The following is a 17,505-nucleotide window of genomic DNA, read 5'->3' as shown; positions in this document are numbered from 1 at the left end:
GAATAAAAATACATTTCTGTATGTAAAAAAAAAATCTATTAAAAATGTAATTGCAAGTCTAAAAACTATTTTATTTAATTAAAAAAATAATATCAAGTATGAATAAAAACAGGTTATGCATTCTAAGTAGTCAAATATGGCAAGCAAGAGGTGGCTAACAATGCAGCTAACAGGAGTGCACTATTGTACTCATTGAAAACACCAACAATACTCCATTTACATGTGCTGACCTGAATATTAACAAATAATAGTGATATTGTTATTATAAATATTAACAACCATCAGTGATATTATTATAAATATTAACAAATATTTGTGATATTGTTATAATACATATTAACAAGTATTAGTTATATTGTTAAGATAAATATTAACAAGAATTAGTCATATTGCTATTATAACATTAACAAGTAGTAGTGATATTGGTATTATAAGTGCTAACGCCGACAGACTATTTTAGCCAACCTAACTAGCTTATGCTGCTATATTGACATATTGAGCTGCTGCATAGCTTCTGAGTCGGTGAATGTTAATTCTAGATGATAAATAATGTCCCTCACCTAAATAGTAGAAGGTTGTGGACTCAAACCCACAAGTTGGTCAACTTTGACATCCAACCTAGACCCAGAGATGGTGAGAAAGAAACTTTTTTTAACCCTTTGTGAAGATGATGATAAATTGTTGATGTAAAGGGGAATATATAAACATCCCTTCAGTCTTTATCCCAGTGAGATCAGACATTGTACAGTTAGTGATTGTTTTATTATGTTCTTGTTCAGCACTTAGCATTACTGCTACATGATACTTAGTGTTTGACAACTTGTAGATCGTCCTCATTATGTTCATGCTCAAAAATAGAAGTTTCTGGATCATCATTTGATCCAAAGTAGTTTTTGTTGTCTCTCATCAAGTCTGCCATGATTAGTAGTCTTGATGTTGTTGAAGGGAAAGTGAGCGTTGTGATTTGTCTCTGAAATTATTCCTTAAAATGACTAAAATATGTATATATTACATGTTGTTATGAATGTTCCTACATTACATATATAACTAACATCATGTATATGTTACATGTTAATATGAATGCTACTACATTACATATATACTTACATCATGTATATATTACATGTTATTATAAATGTTACTACATGACATTTATACTTACATCATGTATATATTACATGTTATTATGAATGCTATTAAATTACTTTTATACTTACATCATGGATATAAAATGTGTAAATATGACATGTTATTATGAATGTTACTAGTTACTACATATATACTTACAGTGTGTATATAAAATATGTAATTATTACATGTTATTATGAATGTTACTACATTACTTATATACTTACATCATGTATATATTACATGTTATTATAAATGTTACTACATGACATTTATACTTACATCATGTATATATTACATGTTATTATGAATGCTACTAAATTACTATTATACTTACATCCATCCATCCATCCATTTTCTACCGCTTATTCCCTTTTGGGGTTGCGGGGGGCGCTGGCGCCTATCTCAGCTACAATCGGGCGGAAGGTGGGGTACACCCTGGACAAGTCGCCACCTCATCACAGGGCTATACTTACATCATGTATATAAAATACACACTGTAAGTATATATGTAATCACTAGTAACATTCATATAACATGTCATATTTACATATTTTATATATATACTTACATAATGTATATAAAATATGTAAATATGACATGTTATATGAATGTTACTAGTGATTACATATATACTTACAGTGTGTATATAAAATATGTAATTATTACATGTTATTATGAATGTTACTACATTACATATATACTTACATCATGTATATATTACATGTTATTATGAATGCTACTAAATTACTTTTATACTTACATCATGTATATAAAATATGTAATTATTACATGTTATTATGAATGTTACTATCCATCCATTTTCTACCGCTCATTCCCTTTCGGGGTCGCGGGGGGCGCTGGCGCCTATCTCAGCTACAATCTGGCGGAAGGCGGGGTACACCCTGGACAAGTCGCCACCTCATCGCAGGGCCAACACAGATAGACAGATGACATTCATACTCACATTCACACACTAGGGCCAATTTAGTGTTGCCAATCAACCTATCCCCAGGTGCATGTCTTTGGAGGTGGGAGGAAGCCGGAGTACCCGGAGGGAACCCACGCATTCACGGGGAGAACATGCAAACTCCACACAGAAAGATCCCTAGCCTGGATTTGAACCCAGGACTGCAGGACCTTCGTATTGTGAGGCAGACGCACTAACCCCTCTGCCACCGTGAAGCCCTGAATGTTACCATATATACCTACAGTGTGTATATAAAATATGTAAATAGTACATGTTATTATGAATGTTACTAGATACTACATACATACTTACAGTGTGTATATAAAACCTTGATGGAAAGTTTTAGATGTTTTTAGAGCGCATTATAGGCGTAACAGAGCAATATTAATTAGATTTATTGTTAACTTACACTTGCTAATGTTTATTTATGATTTAGAATGCATTAAAACATGTGTTATTGTCTTACATGCTGTAAGGATTATAAATGATGGACACATTCCTAAATGTTATGTTCTATAAACTGACAAATGCACTCTGTATGCGTAGGCTGGAGGAAAGTTTTAAAACTCTCTTCTGGGCCATCTTCGGCCTGTCGGAGGTGAAGTCTGTGGTGATGGACACGGAGCACAAGTTCATCGAGAACATCGGCTACTTCCTGTACGGACTGTACAACATCGTTATGGTGGTGGTGTTGCTCAACGTGCTCATTGCCATGTTCAACAGCTCCTTCCAGGAGATACAGGTGGGTCTACTACTAATGTACCTGACTTCCCGCTAGCTAACATGGAGTACACTGACAGGGTGACTGTGACGTGGAGTGGTTATTCGCCAGATCCAAACTGTGGTTGTCCTACTTTGAGCCCGTCAGTTCACTGCCTGTGCCGTTCAACCTGCTCCCACATCTGGACTTCCTGCGGGGAGTCAAAGTGTGTCCCTGGCAGAAGAACAGAGATGAAACGGTACCAAGGTTAGGATGGCCATTTTAAATTCCTACTTGATCCTAAAGTGTGTTTTCTTCTGGTGTAAGTTGAGTCAACAGGAATATAGCAGCAAGGACACGCCCCTTTGTCCCACACACCATCAGGTACAGCATTATTATTATTATTAATATCATTTAAAGTACTATTCACTTTGTTATTAATATTATTTACAGTATTAATCACTGTATTATTTATATAATTTAAAGTATTTTTCACTTTATTATTAATATTATTTACAGTATTATTCACTTTATTATTCACTTTATTATTTATATAATTCAAAGTATTATTCACTTTATTATTAAATTCATTTCAAAGTCACCCCTTTGTGAATATTTATTTTATTTCAAGACAACAACTTTTTTGACATCAACACACTGATGTCGTGTTTAAATCTATGAATGTCCAAACATTTACAGAATTATCTTTTCTACAGCAACATTCTATTTATTCCTCTCCTTCTTTTTTCGTCTTCTTCTTCTTCTTCTTCTTCTTCTTCTCCTCCTCCTCCTTTTCCTCCTGCTCCTCCTCCTTATTCTTCTTATTTTTGTTCCTATTGTTCTTATTGTTCTTCCTCGTCTTCTTGTCCTTCTCCTCCTTCTTCTTTTCCTTCTCCTTCTTCTCCTCTTTTTTCTCATTCCCCATCTTCTCCTCCTTCTCTTCCTCCTTCTCTTTCTCCTCATTCTCCTTCTTCTCCTCTTTTTTATTTTTCTCCTCTTTCTTCTTCTTCTTCTCCTCTTTCTTCTTTTTCTTCTTCTCCTTTTTCACCTTCACTTCCTCTATCTTCTTCCTCCTCTTCTTATCCCTTTTATTCTCCTTCTTCTTCTTCTCCCTCCCATCTTTCTTCTTCTTCTTCTTCTGCTTCTTCTCTTTTTTCTCCTTCTCCTTCTTTTTTTTCTCTTCCTCTTTCTATTTCTCCTCCTCCTTCCCATCTATCCTCTTCTTCTTCTCCTCTTTTTTCTCGTTCTCCTTCTTCTCCTTCTCTTTCTCCTTCTTCTCTTTTTTCTCTTCCTCCTTCTTTTTGTTGCCATTCTCCTACTCCTCCTCCTTGTTTTTCTTCTCCTCTTCCTTCTCCTCCTCCTCCTCCTTCTTCTTTTTCTCCTTCTTCTTCTTGTTCTTCTTTTTGTTCTTCTTCTTGTTCTTCTTCTACCCCTTCTTTTCCTTCTCCTCTTTCTTCTTCTTCTTCTTCTTCCTCTACTTGTCCTTCTCCTTCTCTTTCTCCTTCTTCTCCTCTTTTTTCTTATTCGCCATCTTCTCCTTCTCCTTCTCTTCCTCCGTCTCTTTCGCCTCATTCTCCTTCTTCTCCTTTTTTTTATTTTTCTCCTCTTCTACTTCTTCTCCTCTTTCTTCTTTTTCTTCTTCTTTGTCTTCTTCTTCTCCTTTTTCTCCTTCACTTCCTCTGTCTTCCTCTTCCTCTTCTTCTTATACCTTTTATTCTCCTTCTTCTTCTTCTCCTTCTCCTTCCCATCTTTCTTCTTCTTCTTCTTCTTCTCTTTTTTCTCCTTCTCGTTCTTCTCCTTCTCTTCCTCTTTCTCTTTCTCCTCCTCCTCCTGTCCATCTTTCCTCTTCTTCTCCTCCTCCTCTTTTTTCCCTCCTTCCCCTTCTTCTCCTTCTCTTTCTCCTCCTTCCCCTTCTTCTCTTCCTTATTCTTTTTGTCGTCCTTCTCCTACTCCTCCTCCTTCTTTTTCTTCTCCTCTTCCTTCTCCTCCTTCTTCTTCTTCTTCCTTTTGTCCTTCTTTTCCTTATTGTTCTTCTTTTTGTTCCTCTTTTTGTTCTTCTTCTTCCCCTTCTTCTCCTTCTCTTCCTTCTCCTCTTTCTTCTATTTTTCCTCCTTCTTCTTCTACTTGTCCTTCTCCATCTCTTTCTCCTTCTTCTTCTTCTTCTTTTCCTCCTCCTCCTCCTCCTCCTCCATCTCTTCCTCCTTCTTCTTCTTCTTCTTCTTCTTCTTCTTCTTCTTCTTCTTCTTCTTCTTGTCCATATTTTGGCGGGCTCTACCTTCCACATTTTGCAACCAATGCAAACCATTCCACCTATCATTTTTTCAAGTTCCAAAAAATTCCAGGAATTCCCAGAAATCCCGTTTTTTCAAACCTTTTTTTCTGGCGACTACTTCCACATTTTTCAACCCACTTCAACCGTTCCACCATCAAAACCTTCCTCTTAATAAGGACAAAAAACAAAGTTGTTTTTAGACCCGGAAAAATTCCCAGTTTTCCTGAAATTCTAGGAAATCCGTAATACCATTTGTAATGGCAATCTTCACCTTCAAATGTTCAAATTTATTGTCATTACTCAACAGGTTTGAGGGAGTGATCCTACGCAGAATCAAACATTGCATATGAAGTGAGGTCCAGTCCGAAATCCAGTTTATGCATATTTATTAACGAACTTGCAGGGTGAATGAAACATACCATGGATTATTGCAGCGATATTGTGTTATATGTTCTCCTGTCTTCCTGCCTGTTGCTGTCTGCTGTTGGTAAGAACAGTTTGTGCTTCCACACCTGAGTCCTCCCTGCCATGGTTCACCTGTGCTCCTATATACCAGTGGTCCCCAACCACCGGGCCGTGGCCCGATTGGTACTGGGCCGCAGAAGAATTTTTTATTCATTTTTATTTAAAAAAAAAATATATATATTTATTTATTTTTTATTTATTTTTTTATTAAATCAAAAAACACAATATACACTTACAATTAATGCACCAACCACGAACACCTCCCTTTTTCATGACAAAAATGTCCCTTTTTCATGACAAAGAAAAAAAAAGAAAAAAAAAAAGGACATCCCCCCACCCTGCCACCCGGGCCGCGGAACAAATTATTAAGCGTTGACCGGTCCGCGGATACCAAAAGGTTGGGGACCACTGCTATATACTGTATGCCTTCCCCCCTGCACTGCTCAATCAAAAAGCCCGCCACCTAGTGACAAAAGAAAGTCATGCCAACTTAAAATAAGGATGCCTAAATGGCTCCTACACGCCGGCCCCTAATTGTTTACACTGTAACAATTACTTGAAAGGGAGCCATTCAAATTCACTTTTACTCGATTCTTCTCAGTTTTTTTATTTATTTATTTTTTTCACGTTTTTTTTTTTTTTTTTCATAATTTCAAATTAAAAATATGTTGGCATTTGTAGTTCATTAATCTTGAATCTTCATTAATCTTTAATTTCAGTCTTTTGGAGGAGACATATCTTAGTTATTGGTCTTTCCAGCATGTTGTTTTTGGTCTTTAGTCGAACTGTGCGTACAAGACCTTTTGCATCAGGGATAGTTTCCAGTATCCTCCCCAGTAACCAGGATCCTCGTGGGGCAGTGGAATCGACCACCACCACCATGTCACCAGGGGCAAAACTTCTTTTGGTTCTGGTCCATCGCTGACGTTCTTGGATTAAAGGTAAGTATTCTTTAGTCGATCGTTTCCAGAAGGGATCTTCCATGTATTTTACTTGTTTCCATCTACGTTTGATGTACAGATCCTCTTTTACAAAGACTCCAGGTGGAAATAATGGATTGGTTTTTAACAAAAGAAGATGGTTTTGGGTCAGCGCTTCCAGGCCCATGGGGTCATCAGAGGATTTGGTTATGGGTCGGTCATTTAAGATTGCTTCAACCTCACACATTAAAGTTTGCAATCCTTCATCATCAAGTACTTGTTGATGAAGAACAGAGCGCAATACACTCTGTATCATGCGGATTAGTCGTTCCCATACACCACCGTGATGGGACGCTGCAGGGAGATTAAAGTTCCACTTTGTACCTTGCTGTAGCATAGCCTTCTGGATTTTATCCTGATTCAAGCTGTTCAATGCTTTCTTTAATTCTTTTTCCGCTCCTACAAAGTTTGTACCATTGTCCGATCTCAGAGGTGAAACTTGACCTCTTCGACAGATGAATTTCCTTAATGCATGGATACAGGAGTCTGTGTCAAGTGTATGTGCAACTTCCGGGTGTACTGCCCTGCTTGCCATGCAGGTAAAAATTACACCATACCTTTTAACAAGACTTCGTCCTCTTTTGATTTCTATAGGACCAAAGTAGTCCACTCCTACATCCGTGAATGGAGGTTTGTCTGGTTGTGCAAACGTAAGTCTGACATTTTTTGCTCTCCGACTTTACTCCTCTGTCGTTTGCACACAATACAGTCACATGTGACTTTTCTTGCAGCAGAATTGGCTTTGATGATCCAATATTTTTCGCAGAGACAAGACAGCATTTAATTTCTTCCTGCATGCCCGAGTTGCTTATGGATGTGGCATAGTAGTAGTGTGGATATGTGGACGTCCTTAGAGAGAATAATCGGATGTTTGATTTCTTCAGGCATTGCTAGCCTGTTCAGGCGACCACCTACTCTGAGAAGTCCATCCTCCAGCACTGGATCCAATTTGTACAAATGACTGTTTCTTTTGACATTTTTCTCAGTCTGTAGAACAGACATTTCCCTTTGAAATCTTTCACTTTGACTGAATGAGATGACTGCATTCTCTGCTTGGATTAGATCTTGGGGAGATAAGCACCGTCCATGAAGTGTGGCTTTAAATACTTGCATCTCCTCTTCAATCTTCTTTAATTTGACAGGATCATTTTTAACACTACTCACAGCAGTTTGAACTTCTTTTCTTTTCTTAGTCAGTTGCAAGAGTGCGGTCTTTACTTTTAAAAGCCAGGCTATTGCAATCTTTAGTCTCATCCAGGATGAGAAGTAGTGGATAAAATAGTTAGTTGGGTTCAACTGACTTTCGACAATGGCATTTACTGTGATGCCAGGTTTGATTTCTGGATCATCAACAGAGATTTTGGATTCAACTTGCAAGATTGGCCATTCTTGGCTTGCTTTCCAGAGAAAATCTAGTCTTCTTATCCAATTTTTGTAGCCTAGGAAGCGATCTGCTGTCAGCCCTTTTGATGCTGCATCTGCAGGGTTTTCCTTTCTGCTCACGTATCTCCATTGTGATATGTCGGTAGCATCCCAATGTTTTAAAGCGTTTGGTTTTGTTGCTTATGTATTTAAGCAGGGTTGTGCTATCCATCCTGAAAAATGATTTCTCCAGTTTTAACTGTAGGTCCTTTCGCAGCATTGTGTAAACTTTGACAGCGAGGACAGCTGCAGCTAGCTCCATTCTGGGAATTGTCATTTGTTTTATTGGTGCCACTCTTGATTTTCCTATGACGAATGCAACACGCACTTCTTTGTTTTTGTTTTCCAGTCTTAGATATGAGATGGTTCCATAGCCACTCTCACTGGTATCCGAAAAGTGATGCAGCTGTGAGTATGTAGGCTTCATGCACCGGTCAACTTTAAACTCCTTCATTTTGCTGAGATCTGCTAGCCATCCTGACCACTGTTGAGAGAAAATGTGTGGTATGGTTTCATCCCATTCAAGCTTTTTCTTGCAGAGCTCCTGCATAATCATTTTGGCTGGCAGAGTAAATGGTCCTAGAAATCCTAAAGGGTCGTATACAGAGCTGACCACAAACAAAATGCCACATCTAGTGTGTGGTCTTTCTGGTACAACAACTGTGAACTTGAACACATCAGTTTCCACACACCAATGTAGTCCTAGGGCTCTTTCCATTGGTAGATTGTCCTTGTCCAAATCCAACTCCTTGATTTCTTTAGCCCTGTGCTATTGTGGAATAGATGTTAATACAGCACGGCTGTTGCTGACCCATTTGGACAGAGTAAACCCACCCATTTGGCAGGGAGCAGTCAGATATTTTACTAATTGTACTGCTTCTTTTTCTGTGGGAATCGAACATAAAAGTTATGGCGTACTGTGTCTGTCACCTCAGGTGAAAAAAGAGCTTGGTTGTCTTCAGAAGTTTTCCTCAAAGCAAACTTTGCACAACTTGGCGATGACACAGCTCCAAATAGATGTATCTTCATCCTATATTCAATCAGATTTTCCTGCATATCACCGTCAGACCACCATAAGAATCTCAGGTAGTCGACATGCTTATCAGACACCTTAACCTGATAGAACATTGCTTTAATGTCTGCCATCAAGGCAACCGGTTCTTGTCTGAATCTGATGAGGACTTTGATAAGTGAGTTGGTAAGATCAGGACCCTGAAGTAGTTCGCAGTTCAGTGATGTTCCTTTAAAGACTGCACCACAGTCAAAAACAACTCTTAATGTTAATTTTTTTGAGTAGTGCACACCATGATGTGAAATATACCAGAGTCTTCCATATTTTCTATTCAGCTGGTCTGCTGGTACCAATTCAGCATAGCCACTGTCAATCATATCTGTGAGGAAAGATGTATATTCTTTATGGAACCCTACATTTTTGTTGAACTTGCGTTTCAGGCTCTGGATGCATTGCTCTGCAATACAACGGTTGTTCGGCATGATGGAATCTTCTTCTTTAAAGGGGAACATTATCACCAGACCTATGTAAGCGTCAATATATACCTTGATGTTGCAGAAAAAAAGACCATATATTTTTTTAACCGATTTCCGAACTCTAAATGGGTGAATTTTGGCGAATTAAACGCCTTTCTATTTATCGCTCTCGGAGCGATGACGTCAGAACGTGACGTCACCTAGGTAATAAAGCCGCCATTGTCTCAAACACATTACAAACACCGCGTCTCAGCTGTTATTTTCCGTTTTTTCGACTATTTTCTGGAACCTTGGAGACATCATGCCTTGTCAGTGTGTTGTCGGAGGGTGTAACAACACTAACAGGGAGGAATTCAAGTTGCACCACTGGCCCAAAGATGCGAAAGTGGCAAAAAATTGGACGAAATTTGTTTAAAATACGAGGGTGTGGGGAAAGCCGACGAAATGGTCAGTCGTTTGTTCCGCACACTTTACCGACGAAAGTTATGCTACTACAGAGATGGCAAGATTGTGTGGATATCCTGTGACACTCAAAGCAGATGCATTTCCAACGATAAAGTCAAAGAAATCTGCCGCCAGACCCCCATCGAATTTGCCGGAGTGTCTGCACATTTTACCGGCGGTGCTAAGGCAGACATGGCACAGAGATGTATGGATAACCTGCAGATGCATTTCCAACGATAAAGTCAACTAAATCACAAAAGTGAGTTTTGTTGATGTTATTGACTTATGTGCTAATCAGACATACTTGGTCGCAGCATGACTGCCAGCTAATCAACGCTAACATGCTATTTAGGCTAGCTGTATGTACATTTGAAATTATATTTACATCCAGCGTTTCCCTCCACCCACATTGAATGCCAAACAAACAATTACCAATCGATGGATTTAAGTTGATCTAGTGTCACAAGATGTGAAACTTCTGATCGTTGGCCTGCACATTTTACCAGCGATGCTAAGGCAAACATGGCCGGATAGCGTTAATAGCTATTCGCTCAATAGCTTCAGTTTCTGCTTCAATTTCGTTTTCGCTATCTGCCTCCATTCTCCAACCATCTGTTTCAATACCTGCGTAATCTGTTGAATCGCTTAAGCCGCTGAAATCAAGAGTCTGAATCCGAGCTAATGTCGCTATATCTTGCTGTGCTATCCGTATTGGCATCACTGGATGACGTCACAGGAAAATGGACGATGGCTTCACAGATAGCGAAAATCAGGCACTTTAAAGGTTTTTTTTAGGGATATTCCGGGATGGGTAAAATTTAGAAAAAAACTTCAAAAATTAAAATAAGCCACTGGGAACTGATTTTTATTGGTTTTAACCCTTCTGATACTGTGATAATGTTCCCCTTTAAAAGGAAAGTTTAAACAGTAATGTTCATCTTTAATCTTTGCAGAGTGGCTCACAATATCAAGAAACGTTTCCTCTTCTCTTGACATTTCCTCTGTTTTGTTACTGGATCTTTCACTGAAATCTTAGTTGTACTGTTTGACTAATAACTCCTCCAGGTTTAGAATAGATATTCTATTGACATCAGCAACAGGGCAGCCGTTATGCCTGCTGGTGTCATCTCCTTTTAAAGGACCATAGGTGACCCATCCCAATAGGGTCCTCACTGCGTATGGCCCGTCCTCCTGGCTATTGACCACCTCCCAGGGTTCCAGTACCTTAGAGGCATTCGTGCCATTGAGGAGGTCGATGTCAGAGTCAATTTCAGGTAATGTGATATGGTTTAGATATGGCCAGTGTTTCCAATCCTGCTGTTTTGGAATATTGGGTGAAGAAACTGGCATGGTTTGTGTGTAAATACATCAGGCATTTGAATAAAGTCATTCGTATTTACAAACCCCGTTTCCATATGAGTTGGGAAATTGTGTTATATTCAATTGAATGCACTACAAAGACAAGATATTTGATGTTTAAACTCAAAAACTTTTATTTTTTTTGCAAATAATTAACTTGGAATTTCATGGCTGCAACACGTGCCAAAGTAGTTGGGAAAGGGCATGTTCACCACTGTGTTACATCACCTTTTCTTTTAACAACACTCAATAAACCTTTGGGAACTGAGGAAACTAATTATTGAAGCTTTGAAAGTGGAATTCTTTCCCATTCTTGTTTTATGTAGACCTTCAGTCGTTCAACAGTCCGGGGTCTCCGCTGTCGTATTTTACGCTACATAATGCGCCACACATTTTCGATGGGAGACAGGTCTGGACTGCAGGCGGGCCAGGAAAGTACCCACACTCTTTTTTTACGAAGCCACGCTGTTGTAACACTTGTCTTGCGGAAATAAGCAGGGGCGTCCATGATAACGTTGCTTGGATGACAACATATGTTGTTCCAAAACCTGTATGGACTATTCAGCATTAATGGTGCCTTCACAGATGTGTAAGTTACCCATGCCTTGGGCACTAATACACCCCCATACCATCACAGATGCTGGCTTTTGAACTTTGCGCCTATAACAATCCTCAAGTTATTTTCCTCTTTGTTCTGGAGGACACCACACCCTCTGTCTCTAAATATAATTTGAAATGTGGACTCGTCAGACCACAGAACACCTTTCCACTTTGCATCAGTCCATCTCAGGTGAGCTCGGGCCCAGCCAAGCCGGCGGCATTTCAGGATATTGTTGACAAATGAGTTTGGCTTTGCATAGTAGAGTTTTAACTTGCACTTACAGATGTAGCGACCAACTGTAGTTACTGACAGTGGTTTTATGAAGTGTTCTTGAGCCCATGTGGTGATATCCTTTACACACTGATGTTGGTTTTTGATGCAGTACCGCCTGAGGGATCAAAAGTCCGTAATATCATCGCTTACGTGCAGTGATTTCTCTAGATTCTCTGAACTTTTTGATGATTTTACGGACCGTCGATGGTAAAATCCCTAAATTCCTTGCAATAGCTCGTTGAGAAATGTTGTTCTAAAACTGTTCGACAATTTGCTTACAAATTGGTGACCCTCACCCCATCCTTGTTTGTGAATTACTTAGCATTTCATGGAAGCTGCTTTTATACCCAATCATGGCACCCAACTGTTCCCAATTAGCCTCCACACCTGTGGGATGTTCCAAATAAGTGTTTGCTGGCATCAAATTCTAAAGTTGATGATTATTTGCACAAAACTATTTTTTTTTATCAGTTTGAACATCAAAGTTGTTGTCTTTGTAGCATATTCAACTGAATATGGGTTGAAAAGGATTTGCAAATCATTGTATTCAGTTTATATTTACACAATTTCCCAACTCATATGGAAATGGGGTTTGATTCTGGCTATTTCCAGTCCAGTGATGTGGTAACTGGTTTCGGGTTTCACTTGATTATTGGTTTTTGAGAAGGATGGTTGTTCTTTGTCCTGTAATGTTCAGTCTTTGCTTCAGTTTTTCTGTGCAGAATGTGGAGGTGCTTCCATAATCCAAAAATGCATATGTTTGTAACACTGGTCTCCCTTGTAGCTTTTAACTTGTACAGGTACAATGGAGTAGATGGAGGGGTCATCCCCGGCCCCAATATGACCACAAGTATGCTTGGGAGGTGGGACAACAGTATTGGTTCCAATTGATTTGGTTTGTGTTTGTTCTGTCTGTTCAATGTAGACTATTTGTGGATGTTGTTGTTTACAGATTTCACATAATAGACGATTTCTGCAGTCTCGACTTAAATGTCGTATTTCAGACAGCCAAATCAGACTCCTTTTTCTTTTAAGAAGTCTATTTTTTCTTTCTGCTTCTTCCTCTTGAGTGGTGGACAGCACTCCAGTGTGTGACCACTCTTCTTACAGAACAGACAACTGTGAGATTTGACAATCACATTCCTTTTTCCTTCATTTGACTCAACAGTTTCTATGGGTATTAATGTTGTTGCAAAGCTGCTTCTTGGACTTGACTTTGCTCTTGGCTTAGGGACAGATGAGGGTTTGACAGTTGATTGCTTATTGTCCTGAATGTTACCAAACAGTGGATCAGAGAGTATTTTGACTTGTTTTTCAATAAAGTTCATAAGGTCTGGGAAAATACGACGATGGCCTTGCTTCTCCTGTAGGTCACAGGCCTTGTTCCTCCACTGCTCTCTGAGCTTGTATGGAAGCTTTAAGATGATGGTCCTCATAGTAGAAACAACATTCATTTCTTCCATTTGGCCAGATTTCCCATTGCATTGGAACAACTTCTGAGGAACAGAGAAAACTCTCAATCCTTTTACATCCTCCAATGTACAGTAATTTTTCCCCAGGAAAAAGCCTTTTCCATTTATGCTGTTTTAACATATTCATTGTAGCTGAGATAGGGGCCAGCGCCCCCCGCGACCCCGAAAGGGAATAAGCGGTAGAAAATGGATGGATGGATGGATGGATTACCAAAATGTTCCTTGAGTAGCTGTCTTGCCTTCTGGTAGCCCTGGGACGTAGGCAAATGTTGGCAACTTTGAACCAGCTCTTTTGGATGCCCTTTAGTATAATGGACCAAATAATGCCAACAGTCATAGGTGTACACTTTTTCTCCACTCCATTTTCAAATGCCCTTATAAATGTTTCATACTGAAACGGATCTCCATCAAACACAGGTACATCTCTTGATGGTAAGGAGGAATGGACATTCTGCTTAACCAATAAGGCATTGAAATCATGTTGTCCTTTTAGTAAATCAAGAATGTGATCTTGTTTGATGGCATTTGTGACAGGGGATGTAGTGTGAACTGTATGACCTTCATCATCATCTTTTTTCCACATGAGTATGATCAGTTTGCCCAGTTGTATTCGAAACATTTTTAATTTGCATAGTTGATTTTGATACATTGTCAGTTTGCATCAAAAAGAGACTAGCCTGTCTTGGAGTCATGTAATGAGCTTTGGTATACTTTTCATATATGAATTGTTTTGGCTTCACAACCTGTGTGTCAGAGAGAGGCGTTGTTTTCTTTGGAGCAGCAGCTCCTTTGTGTGATTCAGAGCATATTCTTGACACTCTTGATCCTTCCCTAGCCCCAATGGTTGCAAAGACTTGCTCCCTTGCATTTGCTGCTGCCAGCTTGGTTTCCATTACCAACTTTTCCTTTTCCATTCTGAGTTGTTCCTGTTGTTTTGCAAATTGTTCCTGTTGTTTTGCGAGTTGTTCCTGTTGTTTTGCGAATTGTTCCTGTTGAATTCTTTGTTGTGATTCAATCTGATGTTTTTTCTCTAATGCAGAAGTCTCTGCCATGAGAGCAGCCTTTTCGGCCTGGGCTCGAATGCGAGCAGATGAGGTAGAAGAGGTTCTTGATTTATGGAATTGTGTGTGATTGAGACATTCGATGCACTGTCCTGGGCTCCAATATCAGAAAGTGTAACACATAAATGTTCATCATGGGCAAGTGGGACATGCATTTCATCTTGGACTTGTGTTTCAACTTAGCCATGTGTTTGAGAAGGATGCAATTGTGACTCCTCTTCCACAGGGGCAGTGTCATGTATGGTTAGCTTTTTCACTTCTGATAACCATTAATGCACACGTTTTATGAATGCTTCTAGTATCTTAATCTTTGCTTGAAACCAGTCATTTTTTCTCTCAAGTTCTTCTTCAGGCAATGGTAAGGCAATCAATGAGGAATGATTCTCCCTTGCCTCTCCACACAAATGAATCATTTCATCCCACTGACCTCTTACAGCATTTGCATTTTCATCATTTTCATTTGAATGCATGAGTTGTTTCATTGCGTCCCTTATTTTAGCAGCTTTTTTAACACATGCTCCTCTTGCTTTATGATAATTGTCATCTTTCATTTCCAAGCCTTTGGCAGTATACGTTATGGCTCTTCTTTCCTTTTCAAAATATTGTACATTTTCCTTCTCAGGATCCACATTTTTAACACATATTAGCGTTAAAGTTCTTTATATCACAACCATCAGCGTACTCTGTATCACCCAGTATGCCTTTCAATCTTGAACGCTTAATTGCGGAAGCTGCACACAACACGTTGCCGGACCAACAATTGGTCCGCACATGTTGTTGAAGGTGTCAAAGGCAATGGCTTCATAACACGCCCACATTCTTGTAATCAGGATGAACACTATTGGATATTCGCAGGAACGTTAGCGGCTCCAATTGTCTTCATTACTCTGTGAAACAGATTTTAATAGCTCCGTCAGTGGTAAAGGCGGACAACCTCTGATGTATTTTAGCGGGCGGTTGGCGGGTGGGTACGGTCCTGAAAAAATGTTGGTTCGGGTGGACGGCGGGTGAATGACGACTTTGGAGATGCGGATGCGGATGATATAATTGCCTAGCAGCGCATCCCTACTACGCAGTATCAAACATTGCTTATGAAGTGAGGTCCAGTCGGAAATCCAGTTTATGCATATTTATTAACGAACTTGCAGGGTGAACGAAACATACCATGAATTATTGCAGCGATATTGTGTTATATGTTCTGCTGTTGTCTGCTGTTGTCTGCTGTTGTCTGCTGTTGTCTGCTGTTGTCTGCTGTTGCTAAGAACCGTTTGTGCTCCAACACCTGAGTCCTTCCCGCCTTAGTTCACCTGTGCTCCTATATATGCCTTCTCCCCTGCAGTGCTCAATCAAAAAGCCCGCCACCTAGTGACAAAAGAAAGTAATGCCAACTCAAAATAAGGATGCCTAAATGGCTCCAACACCATTTCTCAATTAAACATGTTACTACTTCAACATTTCTCGACAAATTTAAAAAATTCCAACAACATTCAAGTTTTTTTCACCATTTTCAAAAAAATTACCGCTTTTCCCGAAATTCCCTAATTCCATTTACTACTTCAACATTTCTTGACCGATTTAAACAATTCCAACATCAACCAAATCAGCTCATTCAGGACATTCATGCTCCCAATAATGTTTTTTTTTAAATCCCGCTTTTCCAGGAAATTCCCATTGAAATGAATGGGACATTTTTTCAAGTTGCACAATTCCCACATTTTTCAACCTATTCAATTCATTCCAAAATCAACACATTCCACTCATCCTGGACATTCAAACTAACACTTTCCTAAGTTTCAAACCAAATTCGGGTTTTCCTAGAAATTCTCTCTTCAACATTAAAACCATTTCAACATTCATACTATTCTTACATTCATACTACATTCTGTGAGCATTTCACTTCAACTTAACATTGGAGCATTCACACACTGTTCCTCCAGGAATTTCCGCATTTTGTTCCAAAATGTCATACATTTACTTTTGTCCTAAAATTCTACACATTATACCCATAATGACAATGTAAAACCATTTCTTTGACACATTTTTGTTATTTAACATTATAAACTGTATTTAGTAGTTCACAAAAAGGTTTTTTACGCTCTCCTTTTGAAAAATTATTCCATTTATAAATGAATGGCTTTGTGCAAATTTATTGACCGTGGTCACGCCCGAAAGCAATTAACACCAGGTTTGAGCGTATACATTATATGACATTTTGTGATTTTTGTTTCTATTGACGATAATGTAGCAATACATTTCTACGTCCACATCAATAACTCTCCCACTAGATGGCGCTCTACTATAAATTACCTTTCATCTTCTTTGTCAACACGTCTGACTGACATGTTTTTTGATTACACTGTCCTTCATTGTGAGTCCACTTGGGTAAGGTGATTCTCCCTTGGAAGGCTGCACATCATTTACTTTACATAATAAAATGACAGTTTGTCATAACAATGGGGTCGCAGCTTACTGCGAGGTTTGTTCTCCCGGGATGCAAACGGACTATTCCGGACAAGGCTTGCAGGTAGGAACATATTTATTAATCTAACTCAAGAAATCTTGCCAGGGGATGAGGTAAACAAACATAAACTATGGCGTGGAACAAACACAAAACTTGTGGCATGAAACAGCATAAACTATGGGCTGGAACAAACAAAACTTACTTGGACACGGCATGAAACAATGGTATCGCGTGAAAACAAACAATGACGCCAGGTCGACTGACTGGCAAAGACAGGCTTAAATAAGGGTCTCTTGATTAGAGCAGGTGCGTGTCCCAAACACTAGAGGCAGGTGAAACTAGTAAGTCGGCATGGTAACCAAAACAAACAAGGGTGCACAAAAACAGGAACTAATGGAGTCTTAAAACT

General features: G+C 39.1%; 1 protein-coding gene across 3 annotated transcripts in view; it reads left to right on the top strand.

The window, feature by feature from the left end:
* The window catches only part of LOC133537093 (short transient receptor potential channel 6-like), a 46,955-nt gene that overhangs the window by 16,147 nt on the left and 13,303 nt on the right, over nucleotides 1-17,505 (top strand). For all 3 annotated transcript variants that reach the window (XM_061877953.1, XM_061877952.1, XM_061877955.1), the window contains 3 exons: nucleotides 2,645-2,840; nucleotides 2,899-3,057; nucleotides 3,126-3,182. In XM_061877953.1, the coding sequence (XP_061733937.1) occupies nucleotides 2,645-2,840; nucleotides 2,899-3,057; nucleotides 3,126-3,182 (412 nt within the window). The remainder of the gene's footprint in view (nucleotides 1-2,644; nucleotides 2,841-2,898; nucleotides 3,058-3,125; nucleotides 3,183-17,505) is intronic.

This window comes from Nerophis ophidion, linkage group LG18 (assembly GCF_033978795.1).
Source record: "Nerophis ophidion isolate RoL-2023_Sa linkage group LG18, RoL_Noph_v1.0, whole genome shotgun sequence".
NCBI classification, from domain to species: domain Eukaryota; kingdom Metazoa; phylum Chordata; class Actinopteri; order Syngnathiformes; family Syngnathidae; genus Nerophis; species Nerophis ophidion.
The sequence above is the reverse complement of the archived record's forward strand: the minus strand, read 5'-3'. Positions and strand labels throughout refer to the sequence as shown.